This window comes from Scyliorhinus canicula, chromosome 1, assembly GCF_902713615.1.
Source record: "Scyliorhinus canicula chromosome 1, sScyCan1.1, whole genome shotgun sequence".
NCBI lineage: Eukaryota > Metazoa > Chordata > Chondrichthyes > Carcharhiniformes > Scyliorhinidae > Scyliorhinus > Scyliorhinus canicula.
In genome coordinates, this window is record NC_052146.1 from 118,823,491 (window position 1) to 118,851,009 (window position 27,519).

At 48.4% G+C, this 27,519-nt stretch overlaps 1 protein-coding gene across 2 annotated transcripts; it reads right to left on the reverse strand.

The window, feature by feature from the left end:
- Positions 1–2,438: 2,438 nt before the first annotated feature.
- Positions 2,439–26,932, reverse strand: LOC119977560 (B- and T-lymphocyte attenuator-like). 2 transcript variants are annotated; one of them, XM_038818656.1, is made up of 5 exons: positions 26,894–26,932; positions 15,366–15,695; positions 7,378–7,494; positions 7,227–7,270; positions 2,439–2,986 (listed from the first exon to the last, which is right to left on the reverse strand). In XM_038818656.1, the coding sequence occupies exons 1-5, from the start codon at positions 26,916–26,918 to the stop codon at positions 2,783–2,785; spliced, it is 720 nt and encodes a 239-aa protein (XP_038674584.1). In that variant the 5' UTR covers positions 26,919–26,932; the 3' UTR covers positions 2,439–2,782. The 2 variants fall into 2 exon arrangements, with proteins under 2 accessions (XP_038674584.1, XP_038674575.1); XM_038818647.1 differs by lacking the exon at positions 26,894–26,932 and adding an exon at positions 24,732–24,865.
- Positions 26,933–27,519: the final 587 nt, after the last annotated feature.

Consider the following 27,519-nt stretch of genomic DNA (forward strand, 5'->3'; position numbering starts at 1 on the left):
ACCGTGCCAAATTTCTCCACACCTCATCTCTCCTCAACCTCACTTACAACAAGGAGAAGTACGTGTTCAGCCGCTTGGCCATCCTCGGCTACGTAGTCCAAAACGGACTCCTGGGGCCCGATCCCGACCGCATGCGCCCCCTCATGGAGCTCCCCCTTCCCCACTGCCCTAAGGCCCTCAAACGCTGCCGGGGGTTCTTCTCCTACTACGCCCAGTGGGTCCCACAATACGCGGACAAGGCCCGCCCGCTGATACAGTCGACTCAATTTCCCCTCACAGCCGAGGCACAACAGGCCTTCGCCCGTATTAGAGCAGACATAGCCAAGGCCGGGATGCATGCAGTAGACGAGACACTACCCTTTAAAGTAGAGAGCAACGCTTCAGATGTCACCCTTGCTGCCACTCTAAACCAGGCAGGCAGACCCATGGCATTCTTTTCCCGCACCCTCCATGCCTCCGAAATTCGACATTCGTCTGTTGAAAAGGAGGCCCAGGCAATCGTTGAAGCTGTGCGGCACTGGAGGCATTACCTGGCCAGCAGGAGATTCACTCTCCTCACTGACCAACAGTCGGTAGCCTTCATGTTCAACAACACGCAGCGGGGCAAGATCAAAAATGATAAAATCTTGAGGTGGAGAATCGAGCTCTCCACCTATAATTATGAGATCTTGTATCACCCCGGCAAGCTCAACGAGCCCCCAGACGCACTCTCCCGAGGTACAGATAGACCAGCTCCGTGCCCTGCACGACAGCCTTTGCCACCCGGGGGTCACTCGGTTGTATCACCTCGTCAAAGCCCGCAATCTGCCCTACTCCGTCGAGGAAGTATGGACAGTCACCAGGGACGGCCAGGTCTGTGCGGAGTGCAAGCCGCACTTCTACCGGCCAGACTGTGCGTGCCTGGTGAAAGCGTCCCGCCCCTTTGAACGCCTGAGTGTGGATTTCAAAGGGCCCCTCCCCTCCACCGACCGCAACACATATATCCTCAGTGTGGTCGATGAATTCTCTAGGTTCCCATTTGCCATTCCATGCCCGGATATGACGTCTGCCACCGTCATCAAGGCCCTCGATTCCATATTCGCTCTGTTCGGTTTCCCCGACTACATCCACAGCGACAGGGGATCCTCATTCATGAGCGATGAGCTGCGTCAGTTCCTGCTCAGCAGGGGTATCACCTCCAGCAGGACGACCAGCTACAACCCCCGGGGAAATGGGCAGGTAAAGAGGGAGAACGGGACGTTATGGAGGGCCGTCCAGCTGGCCCTATGGTCCAGGAACCTCCCAGCCGCTCGCTGGCAGCAGGTCCGCCCGGATGCATTGCACTCTATCCGGTCTCTACTGTGCACTACCACGAATAACACACCCCATGAACGTGTTTTTACCTTCTCTAGGAAGTCCACATCCGGGGTGTCGCTCCCGACTTGGCTCGCAGCTCCGGGACCGGTTCTACTACGTAGGCATGTCCGACTCCACAAGGCGGACCCCTTGGTGGACAGGGTACGCCTGCTCCACGCAAACCCCCAGTATGCCTACGTGGAGTTCCCCGACGGCCGCCAGGATACGGTCTCACTCAGGGACCTGGCTCCCTCGGGTGCCAATCCCACTCCCACACACCTCCCCACCCACGCGCCACACGCGCTCCCAACACCAGCCCCACCAGGTCCATCCCTCCTTCCCCTGCCCACGCTAGAGGACGAGGAAGATTTCGGCACGCTCCCGGAGTCATCCAGCTACTGGCCAGCACCAACACCACCAGCACCGATGCCGTCCTGCAGAAGTGAATGGGTTTGTGTGAGTTAACATTGGTCTATGGAGGTACGGCTGGATCATGTCACCCGCACATGGGATTTCTATCTAAAATAGAAGCATTCCTGCTTTACCAAGGTTCAGCTTTGAGGTTAGCAGCCGCCCATGAGAAACCAATGAACTTACAATTACCTTGAACTGCTGTTTTTGAAATCTTCTTTTATGCAGATTGATGGACTGTGGTTTTGAATCAAAATCTGGTTATAAAGTATCACCAGCTTATTAGGTGATTGAATCATAGGACAATAGGAATTAGGAGCAGAAGTAGGCACTTCAGCCCTTCGAGCCTACTGCATCATTCAATCAGATCATGACTGATCTCTTCCTGGTCTCAAAACCACCTCCTGGCCTGTTCACCATATCCCTTTAATTTGTTTTTCAAAATATTGATTTTTTTTCCAGTTAAGGGATAAGTTAGCGTGGCCACTCCACCTACCCTGCAGATCTGTGAGTTGTGGGGGCGAAACCCACGCAAACACAGGGAGAATGTGCAAACTCCACACGGACAGTGACCTAGAGCTGGGATCGAACCTGGGACCTCAGCACCGTGAGGCGGCATAATTATTTTTAAAATCAGAAATATATATATCTCCCTCGATAAATCAATCAATGATTCTGATTCCACCGCACTATATAATTAATAGAAAGTACTTAAATCATTTTTATTGATGAACCATAAAGGTTACGAACAGAATGCAAGCAGCAAGCAATGAACTACAATAATCATTAGACACATGGTCCATTGAATTGATCTCCTACGTGTGGAGATGCTGTTCCCCACTTTGGTAAACTTCTGATCTTAAGACCAGGAATTGAAGTAATTTGATTCACTTTATCAATCAGAGTCTATAGGTTATGATTGGGGTCACTGTGTTGGCAGATGTGTGCTGGGTAGAAATAGGGCAAATTTTGGGTAGAAGAAGGAATTCTTGACAAGGTCATCAATGGCCATCACCAATGTCCAAATAACCAAAACTCAGTATTGATTGAGAAGGTCGTTTACATAAATAGATTCTTCACATCGTTCAATTATGGGAAATGGCTCATTTACATAAAAGGGCTCCATGCGTCGCTTATTTACACGTGGCTCCACTGGGCCTATCTCAGTCGTGTCGGTCATAGAAGCAAGCTCGGTGTTAACCATTGTGACATCGGGTGATGAGGAAGCCGCAGTAATATTCTATAAAGGACCAAACATACAAGTATTGTTACTCAAATATACACATGGTGAATTTGTACATTACTAGTTCTTGATCACTTTCTGTAAAATGTCCCACAATGATGATGATCCTTAGTCTCTCACTAATGGTTCATCTTTCCAGTCAATACTTGACAAAAATTTATCCTTCGGCCAATATCGCTGAAAACAATTTAATTTGATCATTATCACAATACAGCTCTTTCTTTTATGAGACTTTCAGTGCAAGCTTGCAATTGAACTGTAAATGCAAAATTTACTAAAGTTTACCTGAGCCCAGATTTCTGCTGATAAATAATGAGGCTTGTCTGAGAGACCAGGCATCCATTAGGTTTTTGGAACAGCTACCTCTGGGAAAATATTGCTTGACTGACAGCTCTTGACTTTTTTATCCCTTCAGTCAATTTTGCATTGTTTATTTCTACAAAATAAAGATTTACAAGTTCCTGCAGTTTTTGCTATTGATTCTTGAAAGGGTCTGCGTGATTGACACTTTAATTGGCCTGCAGTAAAAGGAGTTCTTTAAAGTGGGAAGTTATGGATAATTGATTATTTTCTAAAGCTTTTTTAAAAGTGTGCTATAGTCATTTTAGGTATCAGTGGTCCTAGCCTATGTATGAATGGGTGACTTGGCATGGAAGTGCCATAGCTTGGCATTGGAATATAAGGGGCAATCAAGGTGAGTAGAAGGCATAAGGTAGCATGGCTGGGGCATGGGGAGTGTATGAGGTGGTGGTGAGAGGACATAAGGAGTGAGCATTGAAGGGCCTTTCTGTTTTTATTTTTAATGGGCAAAGTCCCACAGCATGAGGTAAGCCTTTTTTAAAAAAAAACATCTCCGCACTCGACAGTCCCTGTGGCTACTAATCAACTCTGTCCCGGGGTGGCTAAACTGTAGCCCGAATAAAATTCCTGCTTCTGCCTCTCAAGGCAGTAATGTCCCGACTCCCCTTACCTGTCTTGAGGATAAAAATCGAGTCCAACATCGCAGTATCCACCCTGTCAAAGCCCCTTCAGATCAAATCTTATATCTTTCAATAAGGTCACCTCTCATTCTTCTAAACTTCAATGTATACAGGCCCAACCTTCCCTCACATGATAACCTCCTCATTCAAGGAATTAGTCAAGTGAACCTTCTCTGCTTCGAATGCAATTATATCCTTTCTTAAGCAAGAAGACCAAAGCTGTGCACAGTACTCTAGGTGTGGTAGAACCCACCCCTGTACAACTATAGAAAAAATTGCCTATTTTTATATTGCATTCCATCCAATAAATGACAACATTCCATTTACCAATATTCATACAACAAGCGTCATGATATGGAAATATTAGGAACTTGGGCCTCAAAATGGGGTCCATGATGTAGCAGGCAATTTGGGGTTAAAAATAATTCTGGCAGCAGAGTTAGAGGGATACAGCCATAGCCTGAGTTACCTTATCCCATTCAGACTTAACCTTGTTAGTGGGAATAGCCAGGATGTCCCGATTCAGCCAGGATGAGCCACTCCAGATCCATTGTCATTCGGGACAACCTTGTTTGATCAGAAATCACAGAGTTTAATTACCTATTTGTCCACCAATCGGTGGTTAGCTGCATCTGAATGACATAGTTATGTTCTTTTGTATAAATGGCTTTGGGCAATCAGCCAAGATAACAATAAGGGATGCAAATCTGGCCAACTCAGAGAGAACCTTAGATTGAGGGCATTGGTGGAACTTAGCGAGAGGGAGAGAGAGAGAGACAGAGAGAGTTACAGCAGAAGGCTCTGGTGGTCACCCAGTGAGGACATGAAGAAGTTGTTCCAGGTACAGCCTTTCAAAAAGGATCCTAAAGGAACTTGACTTACAGCAGAGAATTGCTTTGTAAATACAAGTATCATCTTTGCGTGTCTATGTAACTGGAATGAGAGCTGTATGTTTATAGGATGTGTTGTCTGATGGGAACTAATTTGTTAAGGTTAAGAAACTATATGTAATCTCGAAGTGTTCGAACTGGAGTAAAAGTTTCAATATTGTTTTCTTTTCTTTTGTTTTAATAAAGTTTTTTTTATAAAATAACCAAGCACTATTTCTTATACTATCACTCCTGGAACAAATCTATCTTTACACACCGCATTAAAACTTAAAAAGTGATGGCATCTGTTCCAACTTCTTAACCTCTGTTGAGAGCTGACCAGGCATCCGCAACACAAGCTCTTATGAACAGCAAGGTAATAATGATCAGATCATCCTTTTTTAGGTGCTGGCTGAGCGTTCAATATTGGCCAAACACTGAAGAGAACTCACCTGCTAATCCTCAAAACAGCACATTGTGATACCTCATCTGAAAGAATACTATTCCCCCCCCCCCCCCCCCCCCCCCCACAACAGGGCAACATAGCCTCTGGATTGGAGCGGAATTTGCAAATTTTTAACCCAGAGGCAAGTGTGTAACTCAACAAACTACAGCTGAAATCATTTGTTACTGTGATTAGTGAGTTCTAGTTTAGTTGCCCCACTCCACAAGGAGCTGACCCATGCTGGACAGACTATGGCCAAGGATTGCTTCTTCAGCATGTGATGCATCATGTGAACCTGCTGCTAGCTTGACCACCTGCTAGCTGCTGGGGGCTGGTTTAGCTCACTCAGCTAAATCGCTGGCTTTTAAAGCAGACCAAGCAGGCCAGCAGCACGGTTCGATTCCCGTACCAGCCTCCCCGGACAGGCGCCGGAATGTGGCGACTAGGGGCTTTTCACAGTAACTTCATTGAAGCCTACTCGTGACAATAAGCGATTTTCATTTCAGGTTCATTTGGTCTGTGACAGGTGTAATTGAGGTGAAGTCATGAGATAATGATCAGGAGCAGGAACGTTAGCTGCTATTTCCTACCCATATCTCAGGATGCTGGGTCAAAATGCATCAATCAACCTAGAAATAACCATTGACTGAAATCATTGATTGAAAGCAGCACAAACTGCTGACCAGACCCAGGATCTTCATGGCTCAGTGTCATGATGAGGAGTCCATTTATCCATTGAGCCATCATTGAATTAGATGCCGAGAGGCTGTTTGACATACTCCCTACCCATCACGTTCACCCCAATCATCGCTGGGGAGTGTAGAACAAGATGTCACAGACTAAGAATAGGAGTTAACCATTTTGGATTGAGATAAGGGAAAATTTCTTCACTGAGAGCTTTGTAAACCTTTGGAGTTCTCTTACGAGAGGGCCATGGATGCTTAGTCATCGAGTGTGTTCAAGGTTAAGATTGTTGGGCACAAAGAGAATCAAGGGGTGGACTTTTCTCTACTTTGTACAGAGTGCTGTCTGCAGCTTGCTGGATGCACAGCCAGTTTTTCTCGACACATTGTGCAGCATTCTATGAAAACGAAATATGGAAGCATGGCCCACGCCGTCACGCTGGAGGGTTGGTGATTGAAAAAGCCAGCAATGCCTGAAAGAGGGCGCCCCAATCTCCAACAAATAAATACAGGAACACCCCCCCCAGACACACAGAAACTCCCATTATGTACAGGGGCACCACCCGTCCCATCCCACTACGAGCATGGGGAACCCTTCTCACAGGCACAGGGAACCCCGTTGCAGTCTTAGGGAGCCACCTAATCTCCTCACGGACATGAGGAGCCTCCCCCACAGATAAGAGGAACATTCCCCCCTCCCCCATGGAACAATGCCAGGGTGAAGAAGGGGAAGTGCCAGATGGAAATGCCAGGCAGCAACGTCAAGTTACAGCCTGGATATGTCCCTCTCCCTCCAGGGGCACCCCTAATGGGTTCCCTTTACCTGGATCTCATTTTCAAAAACCCTCTATGAACCTTGCCAACGTGACACACGTGGTGAAGAAGGAGATTCCAATGTGGGCGGCTGATATGGCGGGAAAGCCTTTTAATGATATTATAATTGATTTAAATGTGATTCCTGATCTCTCCGGGTGGAGCCTCGTTACATCACTGGCCGGGGGGGGGGGGGGGGGGGGGGGGGTTTGGGCGGATATTAAAACAAGATCTCACCAGTAAGATTCTCATTTTCTGTCTCTCACAGGATTGCCATGAGTGCAAAGTCTCAGCCAAGGGACAAGGCAAGGATGTGGATCAGTCAGGATCTTATTGAATGGTGGAGCAGGCTGAAGTAACTGTATGGCCTACCCCTTTTCCTATTTATCTGTATGTTCCTTGGAGCACTCTTACTTTGATTGATGCTCCTCATGTCAGCTCATTTACCTTTTCTTGGGCTCTTTGTCTCTTCTGTGCCGATCGTCGCTTCTCTTCAAAAGAAAATCACAAACAGCATCATGACATGTGGCAACATATGAGATATATATTTCTGGTAATGTTGATAAATAAGAATTATTTCCTTTGGGCTGGTGCTTACCTCGACAATACAGTGTGACACATACTATCACCACCACTAGAGGCAGCAAAAGCAAAAAGTACCATTTATAAGAGTTGTCAACATGTTCTACTGGTATTATTGGATCATCTGAAGCCTCTGCAAAACAATATATGAACAGCAATCTGTACAGCACATGAACAATATATAACAATATAATATTTGCCTGATTTTGTCAGCGATATATTATGTGGGCAATTTGTACTCTTCATGAGTTATATTTCATGTGCTAATCTCTGTGTGTCTCTCTGATGTAGACATATGGGATATGAATGTTTGATATTGTGAATGGGCACTATCCAAACTGTCCAGTTGATGAATCTAAGGAATATTGGTCCAAGGAATGTAATGGTTCCTATTTCAGGCAGCCAGTGTCAACATTAAACCCTGCTGCCAAGTCAAGTTGAGCATGGTTAGAATAAAGTGCCTCGTACTCTTTCCTAATAATGAGCTTAAGCCCACCTCAGAAATTTCACATTCTGTTCACCTCTCTGCATTCAATTACCAATCAATACTGAATCGGACTCATTTTGTAATGTTGGCCAATGTGCGTCAATGTACACTTGAACCCTGACTTGACCCTGTTCAAATTCCTTTCATGTTCCACATGGAAGGGAGTCAGATGGCTTCAATGAGCTAAAAATAACCAATAGAGCTCAGGATGAAAAAAACAAGTAAGGTTTCTGGCCTTATACTTGAAACTCCCCAGCCTTGACCCTTGACTGGGCTGCTCTGTGCACTAGGTTTCCGGTACACTGGATTTCCTATCAGCCTCCAACACATTCACGGAACCAGGTTCAAGACAATGTTAAAAATGACTAAGGAGGGCAGCACGGTGGCCTAGTGGTTAGCACAACCGCCTCACGGCACTGAAGGTCCCAGGTTCAATCCCGGCTCTGGGTCACTGTCCGTGTGGAGTTTGCACATTCTCCCCATGTCTGCGTGGGTTTCGCCCCCACAACCCAAAAATGTGCAGGCTAGGTGGATTGGCCATGCTAAATTGCCCCTTAATTGGAAAAAATAATTGGGTAATCTAAATTTATTAAAAAAAAAATGACTAAGGATCTTCAGAAAGGACAATAGAGAAAATATGCTGGGGGAGGAAAAATGCTGAAATTCTGTCACTGAAATCTGAAGGAAAACATTTAGAAATGAGCCAAATTAAAATAAAATGAAAAAAATGAAGAATGGAGGATTACACGGGTAGGGGGAGAAGAAAATAATTTCAATTGAAGATAATGCAAAAAAGCAAGGTGAGTGAGAAAGAGTTACTGGAAAATCTGAGGTTGGAGAGAGATTTGGAAAGGAGAGGGACAAAAGTTTCATAAAGACATTCACAATGACTAAAATGATTCCCATGGGTTATCTGTATTAAGATCATAGTTTCAGCTGACTGCCCTGACTTCTAGATGACTGCCATATTGATGGTGGGTACAATGAGTTCAAGTTATCAGAGCTATATCTAATTCACAACATTCCTCAGGTGACAAATATAGATGTTGTGGGTTCTCGGAGTCATTGGTGACAAGGACTTTTGACAATATAGCTTATTCACTAGCTCTGCAGCTGCCTAAACACTTGTGCTCTGCCCTTGCTCCCATGGATAACAAATACACGTGCTCCTCGGGATAACTAACTTTTGCGCTCCTGCCACATGATCTCTTTTTTGGCCGCATCACATTTTTACGTGAACACTTGGTTTACAAATACCTGAGTCTATTCACTCTTTCAATTAATGTGCCTTCAGAGTATCCTGCAGAATTTGTACTCCGTGCTGAACCCAGGGTAGGACACTCCAACTCTTTGGGTTCTTCTCTATTAAGAGCAACCAACCCGGGGAAGGAAGAGGAAGATCTATGTTGTGTGTACCTGTAGGTTAATAAATGAGACACATGGAAGACTTCCGGTGGCGGCAATGATCAGCCGAGCCGCACGTTCGGCGGCTCCCGCGGTGAACGGACTTTGGGGCTCTTTTCAGGGCCCCCAACGGAGCTGCAGCGGCGATTCCCAACGGGGGAAGAAGACAGGAGGCGACCCCAACGGTCCCATGGTCCGGACCAGGAGCGGGGCAGAAAAAAAACCAAGGAAAGTGCCTCTGAAAAAACGGGGGCAGGAAGAAAAAATGGCAGCCGGCTAGGCCTCAAGGAGCTGAGGAAGTGGGTCCAGGAGCAGCAGGCGATTCTGCTGCGCTGCTTCCAGGAGCTGAAGTTGGAGCTGCTGGAGTCCATCAAGGTAACCAACAGGGAACTGATGGAGACCCAGACAGCCCAGGGGGCTGCGATCCGGGAGCTGCAGCAGCAGGCCTCCAAAGGGAAGACGAGGTCGTGGCCGTGGCGGGGAAGGTGGAGATGCATGAGGCGCTCCATAAAAGATGGCAGGAGCGGTTCGAGGAGCTGGACAACCGGTCGAGGAGGAAGAATTCGCGGATCCTGGGCCTCACGGAGGGGCTGGAGGGGTCGGACCTAGCGGCCTAGGTGGTGATCATGTTAAACTCGCTGATGGGGGCTGGGTCCTTCCAGGGGCCCCTGGAGTTAGAGAGGGCCCACAGAATTCTGGCTAGGAGGCCCAAGCCGAACGAGCCGCCGCGGGCGGTGTTGGTGAGGTTTCATCGGTTCGTGGATCGTGAGTGTGTGCTCCGGTGGGCCAAGAAGGAGCGGAGCAGCAAGTGGGAGAACACGGAGGTGCGGATCTTCCAGGACTGGAGTGCGGAGGTGGCGAGGCGGAGGGCCGGGTTTAACCGGACGAAGGTGGTGCTCCACAGACGGAGTGTGAAGTTTGGAATGTTGCAGCCGGCGCGTCTGTGGGTCACATACCAGGATCGGCACCATTATTTTGAGTCCCCGGAGGAGGCGTGGGCCTTTGTGCAAGCCGAGAAATTGGACTCAAACTGAGGGTCTAGGATGGGGGATGTTGTATAATATTGTATTTGCATTTGTTTGGTTTAGTGTAAGAATGTCGTACTGTTTTTTCTATAGGGGTTATTAAGCAGGGGCCGGGTGCACGGGTTCGGGCAGAGGGGTAAACGGGGAGTTCGGGGAGCTGGTGGGGGGGACTGACAATGGGAGTGGCCCTGGAGGAGGCGGGGCCCGGCAGGGCGAAAGCGCGGGCTTTCTGCGGGCATCCCGCAGCGCGCTGTGAGATGGTGGGGGCGGGGCCGGGGCTGAGAAGTGCGGGTCGTTGCTGGTTGTTTTCTTTTCCCGCGCAAGAGCGGGGGAAGGATGGACCCGTTGACGGGCACAATGGAGGAGGGGCAGTCCCACATTGGGAGGAGCCGAAGGTAGGGCGGGAGTCGCCGGGGTCAGCAGAAGTTAGATGGCTCACGGGAGTGCTGTGGAGGGAGGAGCGCGGCTAGGAGGGGTCCTAGCCTGGGGGGTGGGGGGGGGGGGGGTACCAGGTTGCTGCTGAAACAGTCAGGAAGGAGCTGGAGGACACAGGGGGTGCTGGAGGGGGGAGTTGCCGCCATGGGAAACTGGCAGAGCGGGGGACGCTGGCCGGGGGTGGGCAAGGGATGGGGTATGGCTAATCGGCAGGGGAGGGGGGCAGGGAGCCCTCGGATCCGGCTGATAACCTGGAATGTGAGGGGGCTGAATGGGCCGGTCAAACGGGCCCGGGTATTTGCGCACCTGAAGGGACTGAAGGCGGATGTGGCCATGCTCCTGAGACACACCTGAGAGTGGTGGACCAGGTTTGGCTGAGGAAGGGATGGGTGGGCCAAGTGTTCCACTCAGGGCTGGATGAGAAGAGTAAGGGGGTGGCGATCCTGGTGGGGAAGAAGGTGTCGTTTGAGGCATTAAATGTGGTGGCTGACAGTGGCGGGAGATATGTGATGGTGAGTGGCAAGCTGCAGGGGGAGCGGGTGGTGTTGGTGAATGTTTATGCCCCAAATTGGGACGATGCGGGGTTTATGCGGCGTATGTTGGGCCGCATTCCGGACCTGGAGGTGGGGGGCCTGATCATGGGGGGGGACTTCAACACAGTACTGGATCCCCCATTGGATCGATCCAAGTCCCGGACGGGTAGGAGGCCAGCGGCGGCCAAGGTGCTGAGGGGATTCATGGACCAGATTTGGGGGGGGGGGGGGGGATCCCTGGAGGTTTGCGAGGCCAAGGGCCAGGGAATACTCGTTTTTCTCCCACGTACATAAGGCCTACTCGAGGATCGATTTTTTTGTCCTGGGCAGGGGGTTGGTGGTGAGGGTGGAAGAAGTGGAATACTCCGCCATTGCCATTTCAGATCATGCCCCGAACTGGGTGGACCTCGGGCTGGGGGAAGAGAGGGACCAACGTCCGCTCTGGCGCTTGGAGGTGGAGCTGCTGGCAGATGAGGAGGTGGCCGGGAGGGTTCGGGGGTGTATCGAGAGGTACCTTGAGGCCAATGATAACGGGGAGGTTCGAGTGGGGACGGTCTGGGAGGCATTGAAGGCGGTGATGAGGGGGGACTTGATCTCCATCCGAACCCATAGGGAGAGGGGGGAGCAGAGGGAGAGGGAGAGACTGATAGGGGAAATGGTGCAGGTGGATAGGAGATATGCGGAGGCCCCAGAGGAGGGATTGCTGGGGGAGAGGCTTGGCCCTCAGGCCAGATTTGACCTATTGACTACCAGAAAGGCGGAAGCTCAGTGGAGGAAAGCACAGGGGGCGGTGTATGAACACGGGGAGAAGGCGAGCAGGATGCTGGCGCACCAGCTCCGGAAGCGAGATGCGGCCAGGGAGACTGGGGGAGTGATGGATGGAGCTGGGAAGGTGGTGCGGAGGGGGGTAGATGTTAATGGGGTCTTCAGGGACTTCTATGGGGAACTGTACCGGTCTGAACCCCCGGTGGAGGGGGGTGGAATGGGGCACTTCTTGGACAAGCTGCGATTCCCGAGAGTGGAGGAGGAGCAGGTGGAGGGACTAGGGGCGCCGATCGAGCTGGAGGAGGTGGTCAAGGGGATAGGGAGCAGTAGGGGAAGGCGCCGGGACCGGACGGGTTTCCGGCGGAATTCTATAAAAGGTAAGTGGACCTGTTGGGCCCCCTGTTGGTCCAGACCTTTAACGAGGCAAGGGAGGGGGGGGGCTTTGCCCCCAACTATGTCACGGGCGCTGATTTCCTTGATCCTGAAGCTGGACAAGGACCCTCTGCAGTGCGGATCATATAGGCCGATTTCGCTGCTGAACGCCGACGCTAAGCTGCTGGCAAAGATCCTGGCCACTAGAATAGAGGATTGCATGCCCGGGGTCATTCACGAGGACCAGACGTGGTTTGTGAAGGGAAGGCAGCTGAACACAAACGTACAAAGGCTCCTCAATGTTATTATGATGCCGGCTGTGGAAGGGGAGGCGGAGATAGTGGTGGCATTAGATGCGGAGAAGGCCTTCGATAGGGTTGAGTGGGAGTATTTGTGGGAGGTGTTGGAGAGGTTTGGGTTTGGGGAGGGGTTTATCCGGTGGCTGAGGCTGCTCTACGAGGCCCCGATGGCGAGTGTAGCCACAAATAGGAGGAGGTCGGAGTACTTTCGGCTGTACCGGGGGACGAGACAGCCCCCTGTCCCCCTTGCTTTTCGGGCTGGCAATTGAGCCCCTGGACATGGCACTGAGGGAGTCAGGGAACTGGAGGGGCCTGGTGCGGGGTGGGGAGGAGCATCGAGTGTCGTTGTACGTGGACGACCTGTTGCTGTATGTGGCGGACCCGGTGGGGGGGATGCTGGAGGTGATGAGGATTCTTAGTGAATTTGGGGGTTTCTCGGGGTACAAGTTGAACCTGGGCAAGAGTGAGGTGTTTGTGGTGCATCCGGGGGATCAAGAGGAGGGGATTGGTAGGCTCCCACTGAAGCAGGCAGGGAAGAGCTTCAGGTACCTAGGGGTCCAGGTGGCAGGGAGTTGGGGGGCCCTGCACAAGCTCAACCTCACAAGGTTGGTGGAGCAGATGGAGGAGGAGTTTAAGAGGTGGGACATGTTACCGCTGTCACTGGTGGGGAGGGTGCAGTCCGTTAAGATGACGGTGCTCCCGAGGTTTTTGTTCCTGTTCCAGTGCCTTCCCATCCTTATCCCGAAGGCCTTTTTTAGGAGGGTCAACAGGAGTATCACGGGATTTGTGTGGGCACATGGGACTCCGAGGGTTAGAAGAGTGTTCCTGGAACGAGGCAGGGATAGGGGGGGGCTGGCGTTGCCCAACCTCTGTGGGTACTACTGGGCTGCCAACGCAGCGATGGTGCATATGTGGGTAATGGACGAGGAGGGGGCAGCATGGAAGAGGATGGAGGCGGCGTCTTGTGTGGGCACGAGCTTGGAGGCTCTAGTGACGGCGCCTTTGCCGCTCCCTCCAACGAGGTATACCACGAGCCCGGTGGTGGCGGCTACCCTCACAATTTGGGGGCAATGGAGACGGCACAGGGGAGAAGTGGGGGGCTCGATGGAGGCCCCGATACGGGGGAACCATCGGTTTGTTCCAGGCAGCATTGATGGCAGATTTCTGGGCTGGCACAGGGCAGGGGTTTGGAGGCTGAGGGACCTGTTTGTGGAGGGGAGGTTCGCGAGCTTGGGGGAGTTAGAGGGAAGTTTGGGCTCCCCCCGGGGAACATGTGGGGGCAACAGGGTAGCATGATGGTTAGCATAAATGCTTCACAGCTCCAGGGTCCCAGGTTCGATTCCCGGCTGGGTCACTGTCTGTGTGGAGTCTGCACGTCCTCCCCCTGTGTGCGTGGGTTTCCTCCGGGTGCTCCGGTTTCCTCCCACAGTCCAAAGATGTGCGGGTTAGGTGGATTGACCATGCTAAATTGCCCGTAGTGTCCTAATAAAAGTAAGGTTAAGGGGGGGGGTTGTTGGGTTACGGGTATAGGGTGGATACGTGGGTTTGAGTAGGGTGATCATGGCTCGGCACAACATTGAGGGCCGAAGGGCCTGTTCTGTGCTGTACTGTTCTATGTTCTATGTTTTGGTACATGCAGGTTAGGGCGTTTGCCAGATGGCAGATGGAGGGATTCCCCTTGTTGCCCCCACGTGGGGTACGGGACAGGGTGCTCTCGGGGGTGTGGGTTGGAGGAGGGAGGATTTCGGACATATACCGGGTAATGCAGGAGGCAGACGAGGCATCGGTGGAGGAACTGAAGGGTAAATGGGAAGAGGAGCTGGGTGAGGAGATTGAGGAGGGGACGTGGGCGGATGCCCTGGAGAGAGTGAATTCCTCCTCTTCCTGTGCGAGGCTTAGCCTCATACAGTTCAAGGTGCTGCATAGGGCTCACATGACTGGGTCGAGGATGAGTAGGTTTTTCGGGGGCGAGGACAGGTGTGCTAGGTGCTCAGGGAGCCCAGCGAACCATGCCCATATGTTTTGGGCGTGCCCAGCGTTGGGGGAGTTTTGGAAGGGGGTAGCAAGGACGGTGTCGAGGGTGATGGGATCCAGGGTCGAGCCAGGCTGGGGACTCGCAATTTTTGGGGTGGCAGTGGAGCCGGGAGTGCAGGAGGCGATAGAGGCCGGTGTTCTGGCCTTTGCGTCCCTAGTAGCCCGGCGGAGGATCTTGCTCCAGTGGAAGGATGCGAGGCCCCCAAGCGTGGAGTCCTGGATCAATGATATGGCGGGGTTCATCAAATTGGAGAGGGTGAAATTTGCCCTGAGGGGATCAGTACAAGGGTTTTTCAGGCGGTGGCAGCCTTTCCTGGACTTCCTGGAGGAACGGTAGCGAAATAGGCCGACAGCAGCAGCAACCCGGGGGGGGGGGGGGGGGGGTGGTCTGGAATGGGGGGAGGAAGAACTGTGTACATGGGTCTGTGGGATGTGGTGGGTGCTATCTCTTTCCCTTTTGTTGTTTGGGTGCTTTTTTGTTTTTCTTTTCCTTTTTCCTTTTGTTTGAAGTTGCTCTTGAAGTTGGGGGGTATTGTTCTTGGGGTGTTACTGCGGTTGTTTGTTAATAGAGTTAAGATGTTTATATTTTGTAAAAATTTCAATAAAAATTATTTAAAAAAATAAATAAATGAGACACATGCAATGATTACCTGTCACATTTAAGATAATGGAATGACCCATTGACTTGATATTTCCGTGTGAAGCTTCACATCGGAATGTGCCACTATCACTGTAGTTGACGTTGGCGATCGTGTACCTGACGAGTAGGCTGCTTTCATCGTCATTATTGGAGCTTGTGTTGTTTGCAGGTATGGGCTGACAGCTATGTCCCTGCAGCACGCACCAGTGCACCACAGGTTCTTCTGCTTGATCAGCACAGAATTTAACTGTACAATTCAATGTGAGACTTTCTCCCACAGTACGTGTCAACTTCGATCGGGGGTACATCACTTTCAGTGGGCAGGCATGGTTTCCATTTCCTGCAATAGAGAAACTGTGGGTCAGTCTGTATAAAATTTCGACTCTGCCCACACCACACCATCCGTTTCCTTAATTCTTGTATAGCAACCCTCACCCTGGAGAGTGAATTCTAGAGTTTCTGATATGAGGGAAATTTAGTTAGGGCAAATAGTTAAAAGAAATCTTCTCACAGTCGTGATCTGGTGTGTCTGGTTACTCCCAGAGAGACTTGACTTTTGGCTACCAGTCACCCAACATACCTTCAATGCAGTGCTTCTGAGTATGAATGGAATATTTCAAAGAAAGAGTCACTGTCTAACTTTTCAACTTCATTGGCATCAACTACTCTAATAAATCAACGTAATGAGTTGCAAGAATAATCTTAGTTGCATTTTTGTTGTTGTCTATCAGCCATATCTCAATGGCTTGCACTCTTGCCCCTCAGTCAGCAGGTTACAGCTACTTGAGCACAAAAATGTAGTGTAGTGCTGAGGAAGTGCTGTACTGTTGGATGTGCTGTCCTTTCGATGCAGTATTGAACGCAGGCTGTGGTTTTCCTCTCTTCTGCAGTTAAAAATCTCCTGGCACTATTCGAAGATAGCCATGATGTGGACGTTGCCGGCGTTTGTTTCAAACACTAGCTTTCGGAGCACTGCTCCTTAATTAACCTGAGGAAGGAGCAGTGCTCCGAAAGCTAATGTTTGAAACAACCTGTTGGACTTTAACCTGGTGTTGTAAGACTTCTTACTATTCGAAGAGGAAGAATTGAATTCTCTCGATAACATCTTCCAAGACGGTGTCCTGGCCTCTGCGTATCACTAAACCAAAACATCTTCTCATTATCACATTGTTGCTTATGAGGACTTGCTGTGTTCAATATACAACTGTGATTAAACTTCAAAAGTGATTCATTGACTATGAAGTGCTTGACAGCATCCTGAGATTGTGAAAGCTGCTATGGAAATATAAATCCATCATTCTCACCAAATAAAGTGACTGAACTAGTATCTGTGATGTCCAAATACATGCGATGCTTATGAATTTCAGATCACATGTGCCTTTAGGTTGTTTGGGATTCATATTTATGCGGTACAATGTCATTCATCTTCTGAATCGCCACAACATAACCCACAACATTGCTTTTTTCTGTTGGTCTTATGGCTTTCTAAGTCAGACAGTTGTTTGTTCAAACCTCACTGAAAGAGCTAGTCTATCATTTCTGTGCTATATTGAAGGATGGCTGCATTGCTGAACAAACACAGGAAGTAGGAGGCGGATAGGCCATGTGGTCTGTCAAACATGCTCCACCATTCAATACAATCAATTAAAAAAAAAATTAGAGCACACAATTCATTTTTCCAATTAAGGGGCAGTTTAGCATAGCCAATCCACCTACCCTGCACATCTTTTACGGTTGTGGGGGCGAAACCCACGCAAACACGGGGAGAATGTGCAAACTCCACACGGACAGTGACCCAGAGCCAGGATCAAACCAGGGACCTCAGTGCCGTGAGACTGTAGTGCTACTCACTGCGCCACCGTGCTGCCCCATTCAATACAATCATAGCTGATCTTGGCCTACAACTCCACTTCCCTGCCTGTTCCCAATGTCACTTTATTCCCTGAGAGACTAACAATCTGTCTATTGCAGCCTTAAATATATTCAATGATGGAGCATCCACAACCCATTGAGGGAGAGAATTCCAAAGGTTCATAACCCTTTGAGTAAAATTAATTTCTCCTCATCTTAGCCTTCAATGGTCAGCCTCTCATCACAAGACAGGGCCCTCACATTTTAGCGTAAATAATCTCACAGTGTTGTACCCTATCAAACTCCTTCAGAATCTTGTAGGCTTCAATGAGATTGCATCTCATTCTTCTAAACTGCAGAGAAAATAGACCCAATTTGCTCAGACTATCATCATAGGACAACCCGCTGATCCCAGGGAACAATTTAGCGAACCTTTGCTGTATCGCCTCCAGCGCAAGTATCTTTTCTTAAATGTGGAGACCAAAACTGCATTGAGTATTCCAGATGTGGTCTCACTAGAAGGCTGTAAAACTCCAGCAAGACGTCTTTATTCCTGTACTCCAATCTCTTTGCAATAAATACCAACTTGCCATTTGCCTTCCTAATTGCTTGTTCCACCTGTCTGTTAACTTCTTGCATTCCTTGTACAAGCGCTGCCAATTCTCTTAAACTTCGACACGTACAAGTGTCTCACTTTTTAAAGTATGTAAAATATCCCACGGTACTTTTTAAAGAGGAGCAAAGAGTTCTCCACGTGTCATGTCCAACATTACCTCCACTAAACTACATCACAACAACAAAATGCATTCGTGTAGCATCTTTAGGTTAGTAGAATGTCCAAAGTGCTTCAGACTAACATTAATAACAGGATTTGGCACCAAGACTCATGAGGAGATATTAGGGCAGGTCAAAAAAAGCTTGATCATGCAAATAGGTTTTTATGGAGCGTTTTAAAAGAGAAAAGAGATGTGGGGAGATGAGCTCAGGACCCAGAAGGTAAAGACAAAGCCAACATAGAATCCCTACAGTGCAGAATGAAGCCATTCAGCCCATCGAGTTTTCACCAACCCTCTGAAAGACCACCCTAGCTAGGCCCACATCCCCGCCCTATTCCCACAGCCCTCCCAACCTGCACATCCTAGGACACTGAGGGGCAATTGAGCATGGCCATGATGGTATATCAGCCATGATTGAATGGCAGAGCAGACTCAATGGGCCGAGTGGCCTAATTCTGCTCTTAGGTCTTATGGCCAATCCACCTAACCTGCACATCTTTGGACTGTGGGTGGAAACCGGAGCATCTGGAGTAAACCCACACAGACACGGGGAGAACTTGCAAACTCCGCACAGACAGTCACCCAAGACCAGAATTGAACCTGGGTCCAAGCACTGTGAGGTAACAATGAAAACCACTGTGCCACCCTGCCACTCCTATGAGGAGAAAAGAGCACCAAAGATCAGGGACAGGATTCTCCGACCCCCCCCCAACCGGGTTGGAGAATCGCCGCGGGGCGGCGTGAATCCCACCCCTGCCGGACGCCGAATTCTCCGGCTGAGGATATTCAGTGGGGGTGGAAATCGCGCCAGTCGGCGGGCGCCCCCCTCGGCGATTCTCCGGCCCGCGATGGGGCCGAAGTCCAGCTGCAGTAATGCCTCTCCCACCGGTGTGAATCAAACCACCTCCCTTACCGGCGGCAATGGCGGCGCGGGCAGGCTCCGGGGTCCTTGGGGGGGGGGGGGGGGGGCGGGGGCGCGGGGCGAACTGGCCCCGGGGGATGCCCCCACGGTGGCCTGGCCCGCGATCGGGGCCCACCGAACCGCGGGTGGGCCTGTGCCGTGGGGGCACTCTTTTCCTTCCACGTTGGCCATAGCCTCCGTGATGGCTGTGACCCCCTCCCCTGCGCATGCGCGGGCAGTCGCTGACACTCCGGCGCATGCACGGACCACCGCCAACCGGCAAAGTCCCTCCGGCCCCTGCTGGCGTGGCGGCAAAGGCCTTCCTTGCCAGCCGGTGGGACGGGAACCACTCCGGCGTGGGCCTAGCCCCTCAAGGTAAGGGCTTGGCCCCTAAAGTTGCAGAGAAATCCGCACCTTTGGGGCGGCCCGACGCCGGAGTGGTTCACGCCACTCCATCCTGCCGGGACTCCCCGCCCCGCCGGGTAGGGGAGAATCCAGCCCCAGGAATGTACAAGAAGCCAGAAACACTGACATGGAAGGATTGTAGCGTTGGAGGAATTTACAGAGCTCAGATAGGAGAAAGACTATTTGAAAATGATGTAGAGCATTTTTAAATGAAGGTGGTGCCACAATCTAGAGTCATAGAACATAGAACAGTACAGCACAGAACAGGCCCTTCGGCCCTCAATGTTGTGCCAAACAATGATCACCCTACTCAAACCCACGTATCCACCCTATACCCGTAACCCAACAACCCCCCCTTAACCTTACTTTTTAGGACACTACGGGCAATTTAGCATGGCCAATCCACCTAACCCGCACATCTTTGGACTGTGGGAGGAAACCGGAGCACCCGGAGGAAACCCACGCACACACGGGGAGGATGTGCAGACTCCGCACAGACAGTGACCCAGCCGGGAATCGAACCTGGGACCCTGGAGCTGTGAAGCATTTATGCTAACAATGCAGCTTGGTGAGTGCAGGGCTGGTCGGTGAACAGGACCTGGTGGGTGTTAGGGTACGGACAGCAGAGTTGTGGATGAGTTCTGTGAGTTCCCACAGTCCAAAGATGTGCGAGTTAGATGGATTGGCCATTCTAAATTGCGCTTTGTGTCCAAAAAAAATGGTTAAGTCGGGTTACTGGGTTAGGGAGATAGGATGGAGATGTGGGCTTGGGTAGGGTGCTCTTTCCAAGGGCCGGTGCAGACTCAATGGGCCGAATGGCCTCTTTCAGCACGGGGGGTCCATTGTATGTTCGTATATGTTAGAACCTATTATTCAAAGCTGTCACTTAAGTCTGTAGGATCATGAAATATCTTTGGCTAACGGGGTTAAAGAAAATCCCAAAGCCTTTTATTCGTATATAAGGAGCAAAAGGGTAACTAGAGAAAGGATTGGCCCACTCAAAGACAAAAAAGGGAATTTATGCATGGAGTCAGAGGAAATGGGTGAGATTCTTAATGAGTACTTTGCATCGGTATTCACCAAGAAGAGGGACATGACGGATGTTGAGGCTAGGGATGGATGTTTAAATACTCTAGGTCAAGTCAGCATAAGGAAGGTGCATGTTTTGGGTATCCTAAAAGGCATCAAGGTGGACAAGTCCCCAGGTCCGGAAGGGATCTATCCCAGGTTACTGAGGGAACCGAGGGACGAAATAGCTGGGGCCTTAACAGATATCTTTGCAGCATCCTTGAGCACGGGTGCGGTCCCGGAGGACTGGAGTATTGCTAATGTTGTCCCTTTGTTTAAGAAGGGTAGCAGGGATAATCCAGGGAATTATAGACCTGTGAGCTTGACGTCAGTGGTAGGCAAACTGTTGGAGAAGATACTGAGGGATAGGATCTATTCACATTTGGAAGAAAATAGACTTATCAGTGATAGGCAGCATGGTTTTGTGCAGGGAAGGTCATGTCTTACAAACTTAATAGAATTCTTTGAGGAAGTGACAAAGTTAATTGATGAGGGAAGGGCTGTAGATGTCATATACATGGACTTCAGTAAGGCGTTTGATAAAGTTTCCCATGGCAGGTTGATGGAAAAAGTGAAGTCGTATGGGGTTCAGGGTGTACTAGCTAGATGGATAAAGAACTGGCTGGGCAACAGGAGACAGAGAGTAATGGTGGAAGGGAGTGTCTCAAAATGGAGGAAGGTGACTAGTGGTGTTCCACAGGGATCCGTGCTCGGACCAATGTTGTTTGTGATATACCTAAATGATCTGGACGAAGGTATAGGTGGTCTGATGAGCAAGTTTGCAGATGATACTAAGATTGGTGGAGTTGCAGATAGCGAGGAGGACTGTCAGAGAATACAGCAAAATATAGATAGATTGGAGAGTTGGGCAGAGAAATGGCAGATGGAGTTCAATCCAGGCAAATGCGAGGTGATGCATTTTGGAAGATCTAATTCAAGGGCGGATTATATGGTCAATGGAAGAGTCCTGGGGAAAAGAGAGATCTGGGAGTCCAGGTCCATTGTACTCTGAAGGTGGCAACGCAGGTTGATAGAGTGGTCAAGAAGGCATACAGCATGCTTGCCTTCATCGGAGGGGGTATTGAGTACAAGAGTCGGCAGGTCATGTTACAGTTGTATAGGACTTTGGTTCGGCCACATTTGGAAAACTGCGTGCAGTTCTGGTCGCCACATTACCAGAAGGATGTGGATGCTTTAGAGGGGGTGCAGAGGAGGGTCACCACAATGTTTCCTGGTATAGAGGGTGCTACCTATGAAGAAAGGTTGAGTAGATTAGGATTGTTTTTGTTGGAAAGGCGGAGGTTGAGGGGGAACCTGATTGAGTTCTACAAAATTATGAGAGGTATGGACAGGGTGGATAGCAACAAGCTTTTTCCAAGAGTGGGGGTGTCAATTACAAGGGGGTCACGATTTCAAGGTGAGAGGGGGAAAGTTTAAGGGAGATGTGCGTGGGAAGTTTTTTACGTAGAGGCTGGTGGGTGCCTGGAACGCTTGGCCAGCGGAGATGGTAGAGGCGGGCACGATAGCATCATTTAAGATGCATCTGGACAGATATATGAACGGGCGGGGAACAGAGGGAAGTAAATCCTTTGAAAATAGGCAACAGGTTTAGATAAAGGATCTGGATTGGCGCAGGCTGGGAGGGCCGAAGGGCCTGTTCCTGTGCTGTAATTTTCTTTGTTTCTTTGTTTTGATCAAAGAACTAATTTAGATTTATTCCAATATATAAATTCAAATTGAGTTTAATTTCCCCATTCCCCTTGAAAATGTTCAACATTTTTAGTTCCGATTTAATTACTGCATATAATCCTGCTGCTTGAGGGTGAAGTCTCGTCTTTCTCTCTCTCGCTCTGTTTTTAAGGCAGCAAAGCTACAGTTGAAAATCGAGTGGTACAACTCCTGTCAGCAAACCTGCAGAACCAAGAATATCCAAATACCTGCTCGGGGCTGCACAGTAGCACAAGTGACTAGCACTGTGGCTTCACAGCACCAGGGTCCCAGGTTTGATTCCCCGCTGGGTCACTGTCTGTGCGGAGTCTGCACGTTCTCCCCGTGTCTGCGTGGGTTTCCTCCAGGTGCTCCGCTTTCCTTCCACAGTCCAAAGACATGCAGCTGAAGTGGATTGGCCATGCTAAATTGCCCATAGTGACCAAAAAGGTTAGGAGGGGTTAGTGGGTTTTGGGGATAGGGTGGAAGTGAGGGCTTAAGTGGGTTCGATGGGCCGAATGGCCTCCTTCTGCACTGTATGTTCTATGTTCTATGTCAACTGCCGAATTCAGTACTACCAGAATCATGCAATTTAACGCCAGTAACGTTTCATCATCTACTCCTCACAGACAAGTCAAAGTCTGATTCATTTATTTTTCACTTTTATTTCTGGACTCACTTCTCTTTTCTAATCTGTGGATTTATGTTGTGTTTTATCATTCTCTTTCCTCATTTTAGTAAATAATAAACTCACTCTTTAACTCAGAAAAGCCTTGTTATTGTTAAATTTGGATTAGGAAAGGATCCTTTTTAAATTAATCTTGTTGAGACCAACCAAAGGAGTTGAATTGGGCACTCTAAAATTAAAAAAAAGAATTTCATTTGAAAGCCAGAAGATCCAAAATTTTAAAAAGGGTGGCCAATGGTCCACAGGTGAAAACTGAGGACAATGAAAGTGATAATGCAGCAGTAGTGAAATTAAAATTGGTCCAGCAAGAATTAGAATTTCAGGAAAGAGAAAGGGAAAGAGAGAACAAGGCACAAAGAGAGGAGAGAGAATTTCAGGACAGGGAGAAGAAAAGGGAATTTAAACTAAAACAGCTCAAGTTGAGGGACAGGAACTCTGCCATGTCCCATTCCATGAGCTCAGATTTTTTTTAGTGAAGTTTTTTAAAAGAATTTCCATTTAGGAACAATTTTGCATGGCCAATCCACCTACCCCACACATCTTTGGGTTGTGGGGGTGAGACCCACGCAGGCACGGGGAGAATGTGCAAACTCCATACCCTCAGGAAATGGCCTGACCAGATGGACCTGGAAGTTGAAAGGTTTAATAATTTGCTTTTGATCAATAGATGGGCACACTCATTACTCATTACTTGCGAAAACCTCTGTGAAATAATTCTTCTTGAGGAGTTCAAAAGCTTCATACTTTTGCCAATAAGAACACAGACTGAGGAACAGAGGGTAACAGGAGGCCGACAGACAGCCATACTGATCCGCAACCCTGTGTTTCAGAACAGATCCTTCCCTAGTCACCCCCAACCAATTGGAAATGGGAGAGAGGGGTGTGCTGGGCACCCTCCTCAGGACAGAGAGGGTGGTGCTGGGATGAAAAGTGAGGCCAAGAAGCCTGTGCATTTTAACTGCTGAAAGGTAGGGCATATGCAGGCCAGCTGCTGGAGGAAAGAGGACAAACCAGTGGGAATTATCAGGGCATATACACCCCATGCAGAGAATGCGAGTCAGTCAGAGAGTATAGCAGACTAGGCTGAGAATCCCTGTAGAGGCACCTCTGAGAGTGCGGACAAGGTTCAACAAATCTTTGAGAGTTAATGAGTTTGTGCATCTTTAGCAAGGGGGACCCCATTTCCCCAGGGCGAGGCAAGTAAGCCTGTAGTGATACTGTGGGATACAGGGGCCAGCTTCAACCATTTGCTAATATATTACCCGATAATGCATCCATAAAACCCTCACCGAGAAAAAATAAAAAAGTTTGTTACTGTAGTCACCCAGAATAGACTGTGAAGTACATAATGACTCAATGTCTGATTCACAAATACAATGGATGCATTAAAATGACACACTGCTTCTCCTAACTGAATTTAAGATTATTGTTTTATTGTTGCTTTTCTACATTTCTATCAGCTATTCAAGTAGTATAATTGTAAAGGGAGGGTTTGAAGAAAGTTCATGATGAAACTTGGTTTTATTTTTCTCTCCTCGCACTCCCTCAGTCAATAAGTGTGCCACGCTCACAGTATCAACGGACGAAACACTGATGCTGGACATGTATTATTGAGAAGAAAATGGAAAGGTTGCTATCTGGACCCCAAATCGATCATCACCATCGACGGGGAAGAAAAATCAGAGAAAAAATTTTCACATTGGTCTCAGTGCAGCTGATCAAATCACCAGTAAAAATAGGAAATCAGTTAAAACATTTCATGCTCAGTTTAAAGCAGTGATGTGTTACAATAGCATTTGAAAAACCATAAATCATTAATTATTAAAATTGTAAATCTTGCTTCATCAAAATGTCCTGTTAGAGTCAGACATCAATAAAACACTACTGCAGGCACTAGTGTCCAAAACAAACAAAAATAAATTGAAATTACTGAAGGAAAATTAGTTTTATATAGGAAATAAAATCGTTAAAAGCTCCTACCTTGTATCAGTGAGATTATCAAGAGACATTGAAGAGAAGCCTGCTGATTTCTGCTAAACCACATGGTTTGACAGGAATTCAGTCCGAGTAAATAATGAAATGTGAGTTAGAATCATGCTGCTTCTCTAGAAGTGAAACCACAGCTTGGTGTGGTTTCAGCTATCAAACACCATGAGCTTGAGAACAGAGTGACCAGCCTGATCGTTCTTTGCCAGCCACTCATCGCTCTGCAGATACCTTAGATTAAACCAGCATGATGGCGAGACATGGCAGCTGCCAAAAATGTTTATTTTTATTCTCACCTTGTAATAGTGGAGTAAGAAAGAGATCTGGAGATGTATCTTTGAAGTTGGCAGGACAAGTTGGGAAGCTGTTAATAAGAGCATATGGGATAGGCAGCTTTATTAAGAGGGCTTGGAAAGAGATGCAATGGTCCTTTCTGCAGTTCACCCCGAATTGCTCAGTTACACAGGAGGACCCTTGAGCTCCTCGGACTGTTTCCAAGGATGCACGCAGAGACAAACATCAACTGCTGCTGGAGGACAATCGACTCAGTGAAAAACGCTCTTTGGTCTTCCAGTGCAAAGAGCTGTACACAACCCAATGGCACATTCTGAAGTTCAGGACTAAATGCTAAGGGACACAGTAAGGCTTGGGACAGTCACCACAAAGGCTAAATACAGAAAAGCCAAGGTCTTAGAACTTCCGTTCACAGTACATTTAGGGGCTGGAGCCTGTACAAAACGTGTTGGGTTCTCTGCGCCAGAGAATGACTGACAAGAAAAGTCAAATGTAACTTAGTAATTGTAAGTCCAATGAGGCACTTCATTATTATAAGTTTCACATACTGTATTGAAAGAAATGTAACTATTACACTTTATGTAATGCCAAATCTGAAGTCTTATGTAATGTTTATTTACAAATATTATGAATAAAGCATATTTTTAGAACAAAATACAGTACAAAAGCAGGAATGTTATGCAAAGTTTTCATACAATACTGGCTTAGAATCAGCTGGAATATTGTGCTTAAATCTAGGTGCCACACCTTCACAAAGAACCACAGAATCCTCATTTGCACCTCCAAACTGACCAGAGGAATCAGTCAACTTTGCCCAGCTTCACGTCAGCTAAATTTTCCGAGAGACTACATAACTACATCAGCGACACTACCTTGGCAAGATGCAAGCTACTCGTAAGGTGCTTAACATTCTAGAAGCAGCAACTTGTATTCAACAATAATGGTAAAGGATTTAAGCTTCACTGTGATGCCACTACTAGCTGAATTACCTGTTGGTCCCATCTAGATTCACACATGAAGGATGTCTGGTTGCCATGGCTTCTTAAGGGGCTACTGGCACCAAATGAGAATCAATACTTTGTGGCTCACAGGACGCAAAGTCAAGACAATAAAGTCAAGTGGCTGCAAAGGAAAAATGCGCAGATAGATTAAAATAAACAGATAAAGTTCAGAATCAGGCTCGACATCAACCACAAAGCTGATGTTGAACTTGAATGGGAGCTGTAAAATACGCAGACCGCACTCGGAGTACCTTTCCTTGTTATTAGTTTTGAGATTCTCCTCATTAAGACCAAGCCTTTCAGACAGAGAGAGCATTTATTTCTTCAATCACACTGTTCTGAATATGCATGGAACTATGCATCTCACTGGGAACCAAAAAGTCTGTGTTTGTTTCTTCCTCATGCTACAGATACAAGGTAAGAACAATCAGCTGTTACCACATTTAAATTTAAAGATTGCTATTTAAATTGATAGTTTTTAAAAAACGGTATTTGTGTCCTGAACACAAACCAGTGGTACTTTGTCCTCCAAGAAAGGCATTAGACTGATGTCTGCTCTCTCTGTTTGAGTAGATGTCACAGCTCGGTTCAAATAAGAGAGAATTCTCCCTGTGTCTCAAAATCATAAAATCATAGAATCATATAGCCTTTGTCAACTCTTTGGTAGATTTGTGCAATTGCTCCCATGTTGTTCTGCTCATTCCGCATAGCTCTGAAAAGATTTCCCTTTCAGTTATACTCTAACCTCTCCAGTCAGGAATGTTTGGGACTAAGGCATTCCTGGATTTCCGAATTTTTCGGATTATAGAATAACTTTAGAATGCCTGGCCACAAGTATGTGAAACAGATATAAATACTCACCTGAGGGTCTTCCGGTGGCAGCCATGTGCTAGATGCCGTGTAGCTGGTGACTCCCGCGTTGGGGGGGGGGGGGGGGGGGGGGGGGGTACCACTTTTCACCACATAAATTCCAGTTGGACCTTTAAACCTGGCCCCGAAGTCCCGATTCTTACAGGTGAAGGTGTTAGCAATATTTTGAGTGAGGTACGGAATGCACGTGGCCAAGAGCAATGGCAAAAAAAGCGGCTGCAAGTAGACCAGGAGGCACTGGAAAGTACGGTTGAAGGCGCGTTGGCGGCGGGCCCGTAATCAGCACTTCCGGCCCAATGGTCCACAATTCTGCTGGTGGATTTTTTTTTGGATTGGCCAAATCTTTTTATTAAAACAGTAAAAAATACATACAAGGCCAACGGTGCAAACACTAATTTTGTGTTGGAGAAACAGGGTACCCTCCCCTCAGTACCAATGTATGGGGAGGATAGTGGACTTTTTATCTGCTCAGTTCCAAAAACAGAGGTTGGAAACCTCTGAAATCTGGTAAAGGCCATTGATCCAATTAAGGCGGCAGTGGAGGGAGCTGAGCAGCGACTAGAGGAGCCCATCGCCGACCACGAGGACCGGCTGGCCTCGGTGGAAGCAAAGCTTTC